Here is an 18,880-nt window from a genome sequence, read left to right on the forward strand (position 1 = left end):
TTCTAAAATATCTAGTAATGAGTTTAAAAACAACACCAAAACAGGCAGTTACATTTGGATGAGATGAGTATAAAAGAAGTTAGTAATGAAGTTGTACGTGGATTTGAGTTCTTAAAAGTCATTTGGATTAAAATTTCAGTATGTCCAAGCTTTACTAAGAATTTACTTTGGGAAAAGATCAACTCAGATCAGTTAATACTATTAGAAAGACTAAGAAGCTTGATGTTATCAAAACCATGGTTCTTTTTGCAATGATAATACAAGCAGCAAATAAAATTGGGTATTGGTGCTGTTAGTGGTGACTTTTTATTTCAAGTACACAGGGATCTTCCAGTATCATGTAAAGATCGCTTATACTTATATAACAAAATGTTGAGTGGGATTTTCTGCCTTTTTTCCCTGAAACTCAGCTAAGGTCAAAACCTGACGACCAACAACACTGTCTCGCGCCGGCCTCCTGTTTTCTCAGCTCATTTCTTACTCCAGTTGTTGCTGCAGCAACCAGCCCCGCCTCCAACAGGTCCTGGCCTCAGCTGCGCCCCTGTTGCTTTCCACCCTCGGCTTCTCGGATGCCGAGTGTGGCATTTACACGTGTAGCCTGGAAGTGTGAGGGATTAACACCCCATAGGACAGCCATTGACTAATGGAGCACAGGAGCTAATGGATAAAAGCCCCTCTTCAGACCCTTGAGAAGACAACTGTGTGGTGTACTTTACATGGCTCTTTAGAAGGTCCCATAATTAGATGCGTGCATGAGCTGCCCCCTTGTTCCCTGGCACCACACCTGAAAAGAGACTACCTGTCAATTATCTCGCGTCTCAGGCTCTGATTTCTGGAGGGAACACCTGCTAAGACACTGACACTGAGACTGGCCCTAGAGATTAGACACACTGGATGGGATTCTGGAACTGGTCACTCATTGATAAAATGGTGATAAGGACCAAGATATGAACTGGGTACAGATGGAGCAGTGAAGCAATAACATATGTATAGCAGTGGTGACAAATGAACAACATGGGGGCAATAGTAATTGTAAGGATTGCAGAGTTGATTGGCTTTTATTAATTGCTTTAAAAGCCTGAAAAAGCAGGTGGTAACCTTCAAGTTCTCAGAGTCATTACAGAGGGAAAGGCCAAGTGGGAGCCCCTGAAATTTCACCCCCTACACCTGGGCCAAGGTAATAAACCGAAGCAATATTGCACACCGAGAGATAACGCAGAGACGGCCATCAGAATTACAGCAGGTAGGAGTGGTAGTCTCTACAGTATCTCCATTCAGTTGATCTGTGTGCCTCCTGCAGTGAGATGGCCTGTGATGGCTAACAGTGGACCACTGAAAACTTAAGTGGTAGCTTTAATCTCAACTGTTGTGCAAGATGTAGAACCTTTACTGGGACAGATCAACACATCTCTAGTATTTGGTATACAGCTATTAATCTAGCCTGTGTGTTCTTTTCAATAACCATTAGTAAGGAGCAAACGTAGTTATCTTTTATGTGGTAAAGACAGCACTCTACATTTCATGTCCTGAGGCTGTTAACATTTATGTTCTCTGTCACAGAGTCCACAAGGACCTTGACATCCCATAGAGCATCATGTTAGTCTAGAATACTGATGACACCATACTAACAGGATGTGGTGAATGGGAAATGACAAGTATTCTGGACAGTCTAGGAAGTCAAATGCATGCCAAGAAAATTCAAGGGCTGCCATATTAGAAAATTTTTAATAGGTCCAATGGCCTGAGGCTTTCTGGGATCTCCCCTCCTAGGTAAAGGTCAAATTGTTGCACCTTGCATCCCAGCACTAAGAAAGAGGCATGGCACTAGGTTGAAGAGAGCAGATACTGCACTTGGAAATTCTGCTCTGACCCATTAATGAGGTAATCTGAAACGCTCACAGTTTTGAGTAGGATCCAGAGCAAGAGAGGCCACTGTAGCAGGTCCAGGCTGGGTGTCAGGTGCCCTGCAGGCCATGTGAGCCAGTGTATCTGATCAAGCTTGAGATGTCTATGGTAGACAAAGATGCTGTGTGACGTCTTTGGCAAGGCCAGGAAGAGAAATTCAATGCAGATTCCTAGGGTTCTGAAGCTAGGTATGCTTTCCATGGCAGGAAACCACTTGCTGTTTGAACAGCAGCTCCTGGTGTGCTAGCAGCCATAGTAAAGACCGAGGACCTGCCCACATTACATCATGTGACTAATGCAATTAGAGCCGCCCCAAATGAACAAGGCCAAGTATACCAACTGAGTCACAGGATTGGCCAGGTACCATAGAAATGGTCTATTTGGAATCAGGCCTGAGCCAGTCCAAAGGGCATAAGTAAATTACTGAACAGATTGCCATGTTACCCGGTACATTACACTGAAATTTCCCCTTCAACTCCTCATCTGTTGGTGGGGGTGGGGTGGGGTTCTCAATAATCAACTAACATAGGAGAAAAACTTGGCCCTAGTTCACGGGTGGATTAGCTTCATCTGTTGTTTTGAGCACGATTACGGACCCATTTAGGGATGGTAAAGGGAAATACCTCCAGTGGGTAGAGCTGTAGGCAGCACATGTGGCTGTTCACTTTATACAGAGGGAGAAAGGGCATGAAGTACTGATCCATACAGGCCCCTGAGAAGTGGTGAATGGTCTGGCTGATTGGTCAGGGACTTGGAAGGAGCAAAATCAGAAAGATTGAGACAAAATATTTTGGAGAAGAGGCATGCAGATGGACCTTCGGAGTGTGCACAAAGTGGGAGAATCCCTGTCTCATGTTAATGCTTATCAAGAGTACAGAGGTGCTAGTATCCTGGAGGCATTAGTTAAACAGGATGATTTATCTCGTGCATATCAGCAGGTCTCTCCCTGGGACTATCCCAGCAAAATAAGAAAAGGCCTGAGAAATAAAGCTGTTGGTCTTTGGGGGCCTGCACTTTTCATGGAAAGAGATTATTCTCTCTTCTCCTCAAGCCCCCCATCCTTTAGGGACTCTCAATAGCAGAGAGGGCCAATATGGCACTGACTCCACATGAGTTTCCGGTTCTACCAGTATGAGGAACAGAGAAGAGACTGGGGAGATGGTCTTACTGGCATGGTTGCATCACGGTAGGCAGACCCTACCCTGGGATGGTAGCATGCACTGGAAGGGCTGTTGGTATAATGCTTGCTAAGGTCATCAAAAAGATGTGGCTAAATCTTGCAAGAGACTACCAATACCTAGGGGAGTTTCACAGAATGGATTCCTTATTAGCCGTCACTCATTCTCATTGATCCCATAGAGGGAAATTTAGAACAGAAGTTACAGCCAACAATGAAAAGGATTGTAATCTCATCCAGTAAGGTGACTATCTTATTTCCAGTCCTTTCTCCCTGCCTAACATCCTGGAGGAGACTGGGTCTTAAGGAGGTGAAGAGAGGTATTCAAAGACTAGAATACATGTCTCCCCCACAAATTTCTAGAGTCACAGACAGCTATAATCTATGCCCCCAATAGGATGTAAGCTTCATGAGGGCAAAGACTGTTTTTTGCTCTCTGTGTCTGGCACATAGTAGGAGCTCCAAAATATATTGATAGAAATGAGTGAGTGAATGAATGAATGAAGACCGAATATGCTGGGGAGTGGAGAAGAGCTACGAATGAAGTTTGAGATTAAAATTTTATCTTTAAGTACAGGTAACAGAGGCTTAGAACGGCTATTTAAGTTATACAGTCAAACAACTAGTAACACACAACTGGTAAGTCCAAAAGTTAGAGTTCATAACTTCTAAACAAGCTTCACTGGCCGTAGCATAATTTCATTTGATTTATGGCTTATTTTATATTAGTTAGTAGAGCAAATAGATGTTAAAAGAAATATAATTAATATCCCCAGAAACCTAATAGAGAAAATATATTAATAAAAAAAGACTATTATGAGAAAACAAAACAAAGAACTAGAGATTGTGGAAATTAAAAAGAAATTGTCAAAATAAAAATGTCAATAGTTAGGCTAAATAGCAGAACAGACACTAATGAGAAATTAGCACATTAAGGAATTCTCCCAGAAAATAGTGCAAAAGACTAAGAGATGGAAGAATTTAAAAAAAAAAAAAGAAAGAAAAAATGGAAGAATAAAAGAGAGTAATAAACATATAAAGTAATTCAAGATGTTCCAGATATTCCAAAATCTTCTGAATAGGAGTTTTAGAAGCAGAGACCAGAGAATAAAAGGATGAAAATAAACTAAAAAACAAGAAAATTTCACAATGCTGAATTAAATATTAATCTTTAGATTAGGTAGGTTGGTAGGTTGTGTGTTTCTAGAAATTTGTCCACTTCATCTAGGTTATCCATTCTATTAGTGTACAATTGTTCACAGTACTCTTGTAATCCTTTTTAATCCTGTAAATTGGTAGTAATATCTCCATTTTCATTTCTAGATTTTAGTAATTTGAGCCTTGTCTTTTTTTTCCTTAGTCATTTTACCTAAAGGTTTGTCAATTCTGATCTTTTCAAAGAAACACATTTTAGTTTCATCGATTTTTCTCAATTTCTCTCTTGACTGTTCTATTCCCTATTTTATTTAAGTCTACTCTAATCTTTATTATTTCCTTCCTTCTGCTAGCTTTGAGTCTAGCTTGTTTGTCTTTTTCTGGTTCCTTAAAGTGTGAGGTTAGGTTGTTGATTTGAGATCTTTCTTTTTTTTTTTTGCGATACACGGGCCTCTCACTGTTGTGGCCTCTCCCGTTGCGAAGCACAGGCTCCGGATGCGCAGGCTCAGCAGCCATGGCTCACGGGCCCAGCCACTCCGCGGCATGTGGTATCTTCCCGGACTGGGGCACAAACCCGTGTCCCCTGCATCGGCAGGCGGGCTCCCAACCACTGCGCCACCAGAGAAGCCCCTCTTTCTTTCTTTTTAACGTGAGCATTCATAGCTATATATTTCTCTCTTAGCACTGCTTTTGCTACATCCCATTAGTTTTGGTATATTTTGCTTTCATTTTCATTTGTCTCAAGGTCTTTTCTAATTTCCCCTGTGATTTCATCTCTGACCCATCAGCTGTTTACTAGTATGTTGTTTAATTTTTACTTACTTGTGATTTTTCCAGTTTTCCTTCTGTTACTGATTTCTAGTTTCATTCCACTGTGATTGGAATAGTACTTTGTATAATTTCTATCTTTTCAAATTTATTAAGACTTGTTTTGTGGCCTAAAATATGGTCTATCCTGGAGAATGCTCTATGTGCACCTGAGAAAAATATATATTCCGCTGTTTTGAGGTAAGATGTTCTGTATTTGTCTGTTAGGTCCAATTGGTTTATGGTGGTGTTCAAGTTCTCTATTTCCTTATTAATTTTCTGTCTGGTTGTCTATCACAACAATTGGAAAAAGGTTTTAAATATTAATAAAATCCAGGGCTAACAAGAGTATAGGGATATGTTTATTATCATAGACTGATGGAGAAGTGAAAATCTATCAAATTTTTCTGGAAGGCAAATGAACAGTATTATCAAAACTGAAATTTGCAACCTAGCAATTCCACTTCTGGGTAACTGTATTAGAGACATAAGCATGGTCCCTCCTTTGTGCACAAGGAAGAGGTACATTAAGCATTATTTTTAATGTGGAAAGAAAAGAAAAATATACTAAAGGGCCATTCTTAAAGGACTGGTTAAGTAGACTATGGTACTTTAATACTATGGAATACTATTAAAAAAAAAAAAGCACAAGGTAGCCCTATATGTATTGATAAGATATAAATAGCAAAAGCAAGCTATAGCATAAGTACAGGATAATCATATATATGTCACCATTATACACACTGTGTGAAAGTAGGTAAATAAACAGAAGAGGACCTGGAACACATAAAATAATAACTGGTTGCCTCAGAGGATGGAGGTGATAAGAGGGGACTTGAAAAAGTTGTTTTACTTTTGTACAAGGACAATGCATTTGTGTGTTACTTTTACAATTAAAAAGCACACAAAAGTATTTAGATGCATATAGTAGTCTAGGAATGATTCATAGCTATCTAGGAATGATTAAGTTTAAGGATAAATAGCTCTGGATTAATGGATTTTTAGAGCATTATCAGGAATAATTGTTTTATATTTAATTTTTATATTTTAAGTTAAGAGGAACCATTTTGATATACCTTTGGTTTCTCTTAACTTTTATCACCTGTACCAGCAGTTGGCTTTATTTTCTGGACTTCTGTCACAGAGAAACAATGTTTTATTATTTTACAGGGCAACCAGTAGAGATCACAAGTTATATCAAAATGCAAAATGAAGGGCGGTAAGGTAGCCTTGTTCAACAAGTTATATCAAAATGCAAAGTGAAGGGTGGTAAGGTAGCCTTATTCATAAGTTAAGTCACCAGCTTTTGTGTGTCAGCTAGCTTCAAACTTTTCAAATCTGTGCCCCAGGAAAATAACCAATTACCTGTCATAGTTATTAAGGAATAAAATACATAATTTAGTATTAGGCTTAATCTAAAATTGCACAGTACAGCAATACTCAAAATATAACACTTCAATAGGCTATTTAACTTTTAAGAAAATGAGATCCCCAAATCTGAACGTTGAGAAAAAGAACGAACCGTTCATATATTTTAAAAGATTTCTTCTGAAGTGTTTTGGTTTGTTTTTTGATCACTGACTATCAGAGTTAAAGAACTTCAGTCATAAAAATGACTCAGTATTACTCATCCCAGTATTATTTCACATTAACAAAGTAAACAGTCACTTTTGACTCTTCCTATCAGAAGAAAAAGGCAAGGTTATGGCTGCTAAGAAACAGAGCTGAGAAACACCTTTGGAAAACAAATACTGTGTTCTTTTTAAAATGAATAAACTTATACATACCACAGTAGTAAGACAACCTGATAAAAGATAGTGCTGAAATTTTACTTAGAGACAAATCTGATAAGCAATCACAGCTTCATAGCCAATGATGCATCACATGATAATTCAATTAATACTAAATTCTTCATATAAGATATCCTAAGTCAAAATACATAACACAATGCTCATGTTACATCCTTACCCAAATCCAAGGTCTTATTTCATTTATTTGACCAATATTACTTATCTGTTTACTCATCAAACAGATGGCTATGAAATATAGAGGTAAATAAAGTGAATGATTTTCAGCAACAGGCATTAAATGATCATACGAACTGATTACATTTAGCTTATTACATACTATTGTACTTAGATGAAAGCCCACGCAAAAAACAGGGGTTGGGGAGTCGACACAGTATCTATTTTGGGGGGAAGGATAAGTTTAAGAATGCCATACTCTAACTCAGTAGTTTTCAACCCTGGCTATAAGCAAGAATCACCTGGACATCTTAAAAACAAACAAAAAAACCAAACAAATTCCCTCCTCCCCAGATGTTCCTAGGTCCCAATGTCATCCACCCTCATTCCTTACACCATCACCCCACTTTCACATAGTCTGGGATAAGGCCTAGCAGCACATTTCTTCCCCTAAAAGCTCCCAGGTGACTCTGACCTGACGCCAGGGTCGAGCACCTCTGTTTTGGCCGGTCATTATTTTCAAGGTATAAATACAGCTTAATGCTACTGTGAACTTCATTGCTAACTTCTTTCCTCCTCATGGAATCCTAACTTGCTCCTTCCCCATTCAATTCTCCCTACCAAGGGGCATATAGGAGAAGTAGCCACCCTAGGCGGGTGGGGGCATGAAATACACAAAGAGAGGTAAGACTCTGGGAAGGGCTCCTGGAGATAATGCCTGAATAGTGGATAAAGAGGCATAAGCCAGGTAAAGAAAGGGAATGAGGATGTGCAAAGGAAAGGGAATAGGAAGTATGATACGAAAAATTCTGGAGCAATGGAGTAGGGAAACTCATCATAAAGGGGTTTATATGTTAAGTGAAAGATTTGATTTTTATCTTTAAAGCAATAAACTGCTTCTGAAAGAACTCAAGCAAGGTACTAAAAAGACCAAGTTGTGGAGAAAGATCAATATGGCACCATAAAGAGGCTATAGGCAGGGAGGCCAGTTACAAACCCCTAGAAGCAATTGGATAAAAAGTTCTGAACATTAGGACTGTGATCTGGCTTAAGGATTCAGACTAGGAGTCATCAGTTTTAGACAGCAGCATCTATTGACTGAATGAGTTCTCCGACAAGGATTAACTAAGAAGAAAAGATTGATAAAGATGGAACCTTAGGAATGCTGTTTTCATTTCCACAGCCATTACTCCAATTCAAGGCCTCTAGACTATACCAGACCATTACTAACCTATACCAGACCATTACTAACCCATACTTTCTATACAGATGGAAAGACTATACTTCAGAAAATCATTTCAAGAATCCAGAATGTTGTTTCTGTTGATTTTCATGTGAGATCAATAAATTCTTCAGCCTATCATTTATAGCCTTCAACTAAGTGGCCAATTAACCTTCTGTACTTCATTTCTTCGTTCTCCTATATTTCTTTGACTCTTTCCAAATCATTTGTTCATCATTATATTAATATAACTGATTTTAATTCCTGGTATTTGTAGATGCCCCTTCTCTATCTGGGTTGGTCTTCCTAAGTTCACATTTGCTTTCATAAAAACCCAACTCCAAACCAAGACCTCCAAAATATCTTCTATTACTCTCATTCCTCCTTCTAATACCAACTGGTACTTCTGCACAGTCTATTGTAATCTATGCAGGCATGATTTTTGTCAGAGGTTCTTGTTTCCTGTTTGTATATAATCTTCTCTCTAAGGTCCAGTATGGTGCTTGGAACATTGTGGGTGCTCCATGAATGTTTGTGGAATATAAAAAAAAGAAAAAGAGGGCTTCCCTGGAGGTGCAGTGGTTAAGAATCCGCCTGCCAATGCAGGGGACACGGGTTCGAGCCCTGGTCTGGGAAGATCCCACATGCTGCAGAGCAACTAAGCCAGTGCGCCACAACTACTGAGCCTGTGCTCTAGAGCCCGTGAGCCACAACTACTGAAGCCTGTGCGCCTAGAGCCTGTGCTCCGCAACAAGAGAAGCCACCGCAGTGAGAAGCCTATGTGTTGCAACGAGCAGTGGCCCCTGCTCACTGCAACTAGAGAAAGCCCACGCACAGCAACGAAGACACAACGCAGCCAAAAAAAAAATAAATAAATAAATAAAAAATAAAGGCATGGTAGAAAAACATACTCACAAAAACTATAATATTCCAAAATTAGCTATGAAGGAACATAAATCAGAATTAGAAAGGCAATAAAATTAAGGAAAGAATGAGGCAGAAAATACCAAAACTTGAAACCAGACAAAAAGGATGCCCAAATGCTTTTTCATTAGATTATCTCATTTTCTAGGGCTGTGTACCTTTTGCTTGATTCACTATTTGCTATTAAGGTTTTTTTGTTACAACTCTGTAAGGGTAGATGTTAACTCTGTAGGGACTGATAGCAATGTAAATATATTTGGTAGGCAGACATGCAGATGAGGCTATTAATCTATTTTGTATCAAATTTAGCAATTGTACTCCACCATTCCTTCTTTCAGTGATTAGAATACTTCAGTGTTTCCTATAGCTCTTTGACCAGCTTTACCATTCTGTTGGCTTACTCATCAATACATTAATACACTAATCTTTGACAGGTCTTCACTCTTTAAAGAAAAAGAAAAGGCAGATAGAGCGACTACCATAGCAAAACAGAAAACCCAATAAACACCAAAAATGAGAGTGCTTCCCCCCACACCTTTTGTTGGTCAGGTGGAGGCAAACTGAACAGCTATGAGACCCACATGGTTTCAGCATTTGTGCACAGAGAAGCAAAGGGAAGGCAACTGGGCTTGTCTGATGGCCCCAAGAATAGGGGAACCCCAACAGTGGTGCACTGCGAACAGTGGTCTAAACTGGGAAGGATTCCAAGGACCAAAGCCTCACGCCATGGGCAAGAGCACTTCCAAGTAACAAGGTTTATTGGTGCTGGAGCAGTCTGGGCCACAGAAACTCTTGAAACTAACACTGCACTGAGAAAAATTTCTAGGAGTAGGATCCAAATTGAGCAGAACAGGGTAACAGAAGCAAAGACAAGAAACAGTCCAGAGAAAAGAGAAAGGGAGCAGAAACGAAAGATTTCAGAAAACATGAGGCCATACTTTTTTTTTTTGTTGTTACGCGGGCCTCTCACTGTTGTGGCCTCTCCTGTTGCAGAGCATAGGCTTCGGACGCGCTGGCTCAGCAGCCATGGCTCACGGGCCTAGCCGCTCCGCGGCATGTGGGATCTTCCCGGACTGAGGCACGAACCTGTGTCCCCTGCATCGGCAGGTGGACTCTCAACCACTGCACCACCAGGGAAAAGCCCCATACTTTTTTTTTTAATAGATCTTTATGGGAGTATAGTTGCTTCACAATACTGTGTTAGTTTCTGTTGCACAACAAAGCAAATCAGCCATATGCATATACATGTCCCCATATCCCCTCCCTCTTGAGCCTCCCTCCCATCCTCCCTATCCCACCCCTCTACGTCATCGCAAAGCACGGAGCCGATCTCCCTGTGCTAATGCTGCTGCTTCCCACCAGCCAACTATTTTACATCCGGTAGTGTATATATGTCCATGCTACCCTCATTTCATCCCAGCTTTGCCCCCGCCCACCCCATGTCCTCAAGTCCATTCTCTATGTCTACCTCTTTATTCCTGCCCTGCAACTAGGTTCATCAGTACCATTTTTTTTTTTTTTAGATTCCATATATATGCGATAGCATACGGTATTTGTTTTTCTCTTTCTGACTTACTTCACTCTGTATGACAGACTCTAGTCCATCCACCTCACTACAAATAACTCAATTTCGTTTCTTTTTATGGCCGAGTAATATTCCACTGTATATATGTGCCACATCTTCTTTATCCATTTATCTGTCGATGGACATTTAAGTTGGTTCCATGTCCTGGCTATTGTAAACAGTGCTGCAATGAACATTGTGGTACATGTCTCTTTTTGAATTATGGTTTTCTCAGGGTATATGCTCAGTAGTGGGATTGCTGGTCATATGGTAGTTCTATTTTTAGTCTTCTAAGGACAAAGGAGGCAAGAACATACAATGGAGAAAAGACAGCCTCTTCAATAAGTGGTGCTGGGAAAACTGGACAGCTACACGTACAAGAATGAAATTAGAACACTACCTAACACCATACTCAAAAATAAACTCCAAATGGATTAAAGACTTAACTGTAAGACCAGAAACTGTAAAACTCTTAGAGGAAAAACAGTCTTTGACATAAACCACAGCAAGATCTTTTTTGACCCACCTCCTACAGTAACAGAAATAAAAACAAACAAATGGGACTTAATTAAACTTAAAAGCTTTTGCACAGCAAAGGAAACCATAAACAAGACAAAGAGGCCATACTTTTAAAAATCACTTTGTGAAAACAACACAAGAGGGGCTCTAGAGTCATGAAGCTGAAAACAGGCTACCATGGCCCACTCCTCTCACCTAAAAATACAGGAAAGGAAAACTTAATGTACTTCATAAAAGAATCATGAAACCCATTTAAAACTACTATAAGAAAACAAAATGTGGAGTAGAATAATGTCTTTATAGCCTAAAATAAATGAAAATTATAGAAGCTATGAAAGAACATAAAGTTCAGAAATTAGGTAAGTGGAGAAAGGAGGATTTGAAATGATAGAAGGAAAGAATTAAAAATAAAATTATTTCAGAATGAAAAAAACAATGACTAATGCATTGAGAGAAAAAGAAGGTAAAAAAGGAAGATGAACTTAAAAATAAAAAAGACAAAAAAATGTTTTGAAAGAAAGTGATAAAAAGAAGACCCAACCTAAGTATAAAGGGCAGGGAGGAGAGGCAAAAACAATAGAAAAAATACCAAAAACTATAATTCAAGAAAAAATGCTCCTAAAACAAAAGATGACTTGAAACTATACACTTATTGTAACTTTTCAACAGTGGCACTTTATACCAGAAAACAATGGAGTAAAATATTTAATATATTCAAGGAAAGAAAATATGAGCCTTAGATTTCATATTCATCCAAACTAACCTTCAAGTATAAAGGCTGCAAACAAACTGATATGAACATTCAATAACTCAGGGAATACTGCTCCCATGAACACTTCCTCTGAATTTACTCAACTCTAGAGCAGGGGTCAGCAAACTTTTTCTGTAAAAAAAAAAACAGTAAATATTTTAGCCTTTGCAGGTCACATGGTCTCTGTCACAACTATTCAACCTCTGCCACTGTAGTGTTTTTAAAAGCAGCCATAAACAATATGTAAATAAATGGGCAGGTCAGATATGGCTTGTGGGCCACAGTTTGCTGACCCTTGTGCTAAAGAATGAGCTTCAGAAAACCAAAAACCTAAAAAGGTATAGATATAAGGACTGGTGCTGATCATTAAATATATACTTACCTGTAGAACTAAGTCTAAATGGTGGTTATCAGGGTACACAGCATAGTTTATAATGGCTGAATGTGCTGACCCTGGAGATACAGCAAAACTATTTTTTAAAAAATGGAGAATGATGAGTATACATGAAAAGTAAAATAAGCACTTATTACTTTAAATATATTAACTTAGAATAAAGAGAGATTACTTCAGTCAGAGGAGAGGAGAGGAGAGGAGGGAGAAGAGGTGCTAGTTAATTAAAACAATGCTCACAGGAATGAACAAATCTACAATAGACAAAAAGAGAGAAGTGAAGGCATCATAGAAAGATAACCAACAGAACAAATACATGAATCTTCCTAAACACTGAAAGATATAACAAAGCTAAAACATACAAGTAAAACAAAAAGGAGAGAATAAAACAGAACACATAAGGAAAGATAACATGCTATTGTTTATCCAAGAAAGTGGGATATACAAACATATGCAATTACTTATAATTTTAAAAAGTGGAAGGATAAACCATGAAATTAATAAAAGGAAAAAAAGAAACATTTTGTATAGAAGAAAGAAGTAGGGTAGAAGAGCCAGGGATAGAAACAAGAATCTTGTAGAACTGACTTTGAAATTCTACACAATTTTGTTACATGGTTATAAGAAAAATTAAATTTAAAAAGCAGTAATTCTTAAAAATTGCAAATAAAGTGAGTTGGCATAATTACACATAGAAGAGAACTAGTTCAATAATTTTAAAACATAAAATTTATATATCCTCACTATAACCTATATATAAAAAACAAAAAATGTGAAACATAAAATTTTTTCAGTAATTTTATCATTTGTAGTAATGTGGTAGTAATTTGTAATAATGTAGATTTGTCTTTGAACCAAGGGTAAATCAAGTGAGTAATTATGTCAGTGTCCCACAGAAACCAGATTTTCGGTACAGGTGAAAGAGATCTAGACAGTAAGATTAATGAGATTAAGTAAAAGATCCTTTAGCGTTGAATTTAAAATATCAGTATAAACTCATAATTTATTTTATCTTAAAAATTATATATATATTTTTAGCTCTGTCCATTAAAAAGGCCTAAAAACAATGATCAACTGGTAGCAACAAGTGTTCAAAATGCCCAGATTTTAGCCTCTAAAATCAGGGCTTTTAGAAATGACCGATTCCAGGTATGGAGCAGGAAAAAAAGAAGTGTACCAGTTGGCTTGGAATAACCTGTCATCCAGGAAGAAAAGGAGGCCATTTAGCCTCTAGATATAAGGTGAGGGTCATGTCAAAAGGACACAGGGAATCAAAACGTTGTACACCTTAAATTTATACAATGTTATATGTCAATTATATCTTAATAAAGCTGGGGGAAAAGGACATAGGAGCCCTCCTGAGGCAGCACCCAGAGACCGAAGATGGGAAAATTTGAGCATAGTAAGAGTAATAACTAAAATGGATCAAAACACAAAAAATGTGTTCATATCCATGAGTTCATAATAATATTAAAAAGAAAAATCATTCGTTACTTTTAGAGCATTTTAATGAATAAAACTCATTATTTTTGAAAACTGATAAAGGAAAGGAATCAAACACTTCTCCTACCTTTATTATAAATCAGTACCTTTGAGTAACCAAGGCTGATGAGGGGAATTTTCTCTTTACAGAAGTATTCCAGTTAATAAACAAAGGACTGATAAAGGCACAATATAACCACTTTGCAACCTCCAATGAATAAATGGATCTAGGCAATGATAATTAATGTTGGGAACATCACAAAAAGACATTACATACCTTCTGAGGGAAGTACATAATAGCCCCAAACACTCTCTAGATCTAACTACCAATTTATCAGAAATACAGAGAAAAGAGGAACACAGGAAATGATAACCATGGGGATGCAGTCACAACTTTTCAGGCTGTGGAAAGCTCCCCAGGAAAAAAGACATGGTTCCCTCAACAACAACAAAAACTTGCAAGAAAACAAAGAGCTAGAGAGGAAACCTATATATTAAAAGATACTAAAGAGATGTAATCAATCTCACTGTATGGACCTTGTATGAATTACAATTCAAACAGATAAAATGAACAAAAACAAAACAAAACATGTTTAAGACAATCAAGGAAAGTGAGAACACTGAATCTGATGATACAGATGAAATGATACAATGTCTAGGATTTGCTTCAAAATAATCCAGGGGAGGCAGGGTAGGTGAATGGATAGATGATATGAGACTGATCTGATGGTATATTAATTATTGCTGAAGCTGGGGTGAAAAAAAGGAGGATTGTCTTTAAGTAGATCTGACCATGGATTTTATTGTGGCAAACTCTTATTTCTGCATATGATTTCATTTGAAGCATACCTAAGAATACTCAGGGTTGCCATTCACACCTTTTTCTTTCTTTGAAAACAAGATTTAAAAAATGTAACTAAAACTGTTTTGCAAAAAGCCTAACACTTAAAACACATAATTCTTCTATAAAGACATGTACACATACCCACAAAATCTGGATTGCCAGATTTGCTAAAATGTTGATGGGCAGACCTATAAAAATTTAATTTTTAGAAAATACCCTGTCTTTAAAAAGAAGCAGGGACTTCCCTGGTGGTGCAGTGGATAAGAATCTGCCTGCCAATGCAGGGGACCCAGGTTCGATCCGTGGTATGGGAAGATCCCACATGCCATGGAGCAACTAAGCCTGTGCGCCACAACTACTGAGCCTGTGTGCCATGACTACTGAAGCCTGTTCGCCTAGAACCTGTGCTCTGCAACAAGAGAAGCCACCGCAAGGAGAAGCCTGTGCACCACAATGAAGAGTAGCCCCCCGCTCACCGCAACTAGAGAAAGCCCATGTGCAGCAATGAAAACCCAACACAGCCAAAAATAAATAAAAAATTAAATCTTAAAAATAAAAATTTTTTTCCAACCCTTTAAAAAAGAAAATAAAAAGCAGCAGCTGCCATCATTAAACGTGATGTCAAACATTTTTTAAAAATCTTACTTAAAAAATGTATAACTTTTCCATAACAATCTTTTTAAAAAGGTTCCTTAAAACCAAGATGGTTCTGTAAAACTTGCCAACTGACAAAAATGAAATAAGTAATTTCAAAGATGCCAGAGTTTTGGACTTAACTACAATTTTACAGAAGAGGATTATTTGAGGGGGGCAGTTTTTTAAAATTATTATTACATTTTTCTTATTCTTTTTAAAAATTTTTATTTGAGTATAACTGATTTACAATACATTATTAAATATAATTATTTACATAATTAAATAATTAAAAATAATTATTAAAAATAATTATTTTTAAGTTTGCACTGGGTTTTAGTTTATCATAGATCACACATTGGAAACCCCTGGGCTACATCTGGCTTGTAGACAAGTTGTTTGGCTTGCATGGCTTTTTAGATTTGGGGGCTAGAGCAAAGGAGCAGCTACCTCTCTTGAGGAGAGGCATGGTGCCCTTCTAGTTCACCACAGTCCCCCACCTACTCCTTTCTCTGCATAGACTACAGGCCTGGTCTCCTTAGGCATGTGAGTTTGTGTTCACCATTATTCTGAGGGAGGTTTTCTACTTGTTCTTAACAAAGAAGTAGAACAGAAAACGGAGGAGATCTGTGACAGCCAATATATTTCAGTTTTGCACTTAAAAAATGCAAAATGCAAAAACCCCAGCATTCATTATTTTTACAGCACAGAAGTAAAATGCTATCTGCATACTCTTAAATGCTTTTCCTTGCCAGAGCAGTAAGGCTTACCTTCAGATCAAGGCTGCTAAGGCTTATGACATCATCATCTTTTGCTCTTCGTTTTCTTTTCTATAAAAAAGAAAAAATTTTATTCTTATATAGAAGGCATGCATGTTAGTCCATTAAACAAAGACCACATACAACTAGAAAAATCAGTTTTAAAAAGTGAAGTCTTAGGCTGTATTCGTAAGAAAATTATTTTTGTGAGGGATGCCCATAAATTATCGCCAGCACATACTATATACTTTCTAAAAAGTCCCCTCTGACTAAATCATCCCTTGTTGTGAAGTGATTCCACCCTATTAAAAAACTTACTTATCTAAAGTTTTTCAGAACAGAACTCTTATGTAAGTCAAGTCTATACTTGTTAGAGAAAAAGTAAAATATGTTTTATATATAAAGATAATAAATTTCTTAAAAAAGGAACACATATTATTTATCCTATGGGGGGGGTTGATTTCACTAGGAAAAAAATATCCTTTCCTCACGGCCCAAGTAATTAAGATTTGTTGCCTGAAGCAGGATTTATCAGGTGGAAAATGAACATGCATGTACCGGGAGTACCTTCCAGTTATCATTCATCACCTTCATTCAGCCCTACTGGTGCCAGTAGTGACAAAACTGTGTATATATAGCTTTAAGTTCTGGTCCTTAATACTGAAAAAGAATCCTTAAGTAACGTTTCTTCCCTTAAACCTCAAAATAACTTTTCAGGTTACTTGTGATACAGCTTAGCTCTTGTGAACTCTCAAAACTGACAAGCCAGGGCTCCCTTCCAGGACCTGGCCCCACCCTGAGGAGAAACTGTTGAGAGCAGAATCAACATAGAGCAGGATGGGGGCAACTGAGAAAAGGAAAGATAAAGTCCAGATAGAAGTGGGGGAAATATACGGAGCCTGGAAGTCTCAGAAGCAAGCCCCATGAAAACAACAAAAGAGGGAACTCTATGAAGTTAGAAGAACTATCTGCACCAAGCCTCTTGGTAAAAGTTCAGGAAAACTAAATTCATATTAAAATGAACAGAAAATCCCCCAAGTCAAATTCTACACAAAATAACTGTAAGAAAAAAGAGAGAGAATAAGGGGCAGAATAACATCCCTACAGGGAATGAAGTCACCTCAAAAGGAAATGCTCACAGATGCAGAGCAAACCTATAAAATACTATTTCGAACTTAGCTAAAAAGACATTAAGAAAATGATACAAGACACGAAAGAACAATATAAATCAGAACTGGGAAAAGCTAAAAAATGAGGTGACAGAACTCAAGAAATCTCTATTGATTCTAAGGTTATATCCAGAAGATGCAGCAAAGTATGAATAATATGATCCTAATTTTGAAAAGCAAACTAAACAAAAATCCTGCTTATGTGTATCTTATCTGTGAGGCTGTGTATTTGTAAATAATTATATGAGCAAAATATAGAGGGATACATACAGTGTTGGTGACATGGGTTAGCGTGGAACTGGGGGAATGGAAGGACTTACATGGGGAGAAGAGAGGAAAGGGGGAGGAAACTGCCAAGCAAAAAGAAGATTGTACTGAGGGAAAAAAAGCATGTACAGGATCATACTTATGTATTTATATAAAATCTATACATGTGTGGGCATATGTATAAAGAAATTTAACAGATTTTAAAACATTCTACTGTATTTTCTTTTAACTATTTTAAAGTTTCATCTTTCATATTTGTATATTCAACCCATCTAGAATTTATTTTTGTATGTATGTGGTATAAGGTAATTTGGCCAACTGTCCCCACCCCTAACATCATTTGCTGAGAGCACCATTCTTTCATAACGCCTATGATACAATAAGTTCTCATAAGTCGGTTTCTGGGTTCTCTATTTCATTCCAACAGTCTATTTATCTACACTTGCATCCATATAATGCTGTGTAATTTCTGTAGCTTTGGAGTGAGTCTTAATAGCTTATACGCTCAGTCATAATGCTCCCTGATGGGTACACTACTTTCCCTGTCCTGGGCCTTCTATTTCTCTGCATGAATTGGGATCTATTACATTCTAATGAGATTTCTATCAGAACAGCATTGGCTTTATGAATTAATTTGGGAAGAATGGACATTTTTATGCTATTGAGCCTTTCCTTGCATGAAATGGTGTATCTGTCCATTTCATTAGGTGTCCTATGTTCTTTACTAATGCTTTCCAGTTTTTCCCATAAAAGTCTCACCCATCTTTTCATAGATTTATTCCTAGTTTAAAATTTTTTTATTTCAATAAAAGCATCTTTAAAAATACATTTGTTGGGCTTCCCTGGTGGTGCAGTGGTTGAGAATCTGCCTGCCAATGCAGGGGACACGGGTTTGAGCCCTGGTATGGGAAGATCCCACATGTCGTGGAGCAACTAGGCCCGTGAGCCACAACTATTGAGCCTGCGCGTCTGGAGCCTGTACTCCGCAACAAGAGAGGCCGCGATAGTGAGAGGCCCACGCACCGTGATGAAGAGTGGCCCCCGCTTGCCGCAACTAGAGAAAGCCCTCGCACAGAAACGAAGACCCAACACAGCCAAAAATAAATAAATAAATAAATTTTTAAAAATTACATTTGTTTGTTACTAATATACATACATGCTATTGATTTCTTTTTATAACTTTTATGGCCTTGCTCAAACTCTTATTAGTCCTAATAGTTGCTATTAATATTCTCTTGGATATTCTATGTAGACAATCATATTGTCTCTAAGTAATGAAATCAGACTGTCTCTTCCTTTCTAATTTGTGTACCACTTGTTTTCCTGTCCTACTGTGTTGGCTAAGAGC

General features: G+C 37.7%; 1 protein-coding gene across 6 annotated transcripts in view; it reads right to left on the bottom strand.

Annotated features, from left to right (window-relative positions):
- The window catches only part of NET1 (neuroepithelial cell transforming 1), a 73,676-nt gene that overhangs the window by 38,722 nt on the left and 16,074 nt on the right, over positions 1–18,880 (bottom strand). For 5 of the 6 annotated variants that reach the window (XM_089906570.1, XM_089906568.1, XM_089906569.1 and 2 more), the window contains exon 3: positions 16,109–16,168. In XM_089906570.1, the coding sequence (XP_089762696.1) occupies positions 16,109–16,168 (60 nt within the window). Of the gene's footprint in view, positions 1–12,000; positions 12,121–16,108; positions 16,169–18,880 lie in introns of those variants that run through there. The other variant, XM_089906572.1, reaches the window with a different exon arrangement.

Source organism: Delphinapterus leucas, chromosome 2 (assembly GCF_059928025.1).
Source record: "Delphinapterus leucas isolate spDelLeu-1000000601 "Yukka" chromosome 2, BTC_Dleu_Yukka2, whole genome shotgun sequence".
Taxonomy (NCBI): domain Eukaryota; kingdom Metazoa; phylum Chordata; class Mammalia; order Artiodactyla; family Monodontidae; genus Delphinapterus; species Delphinapterus leucas.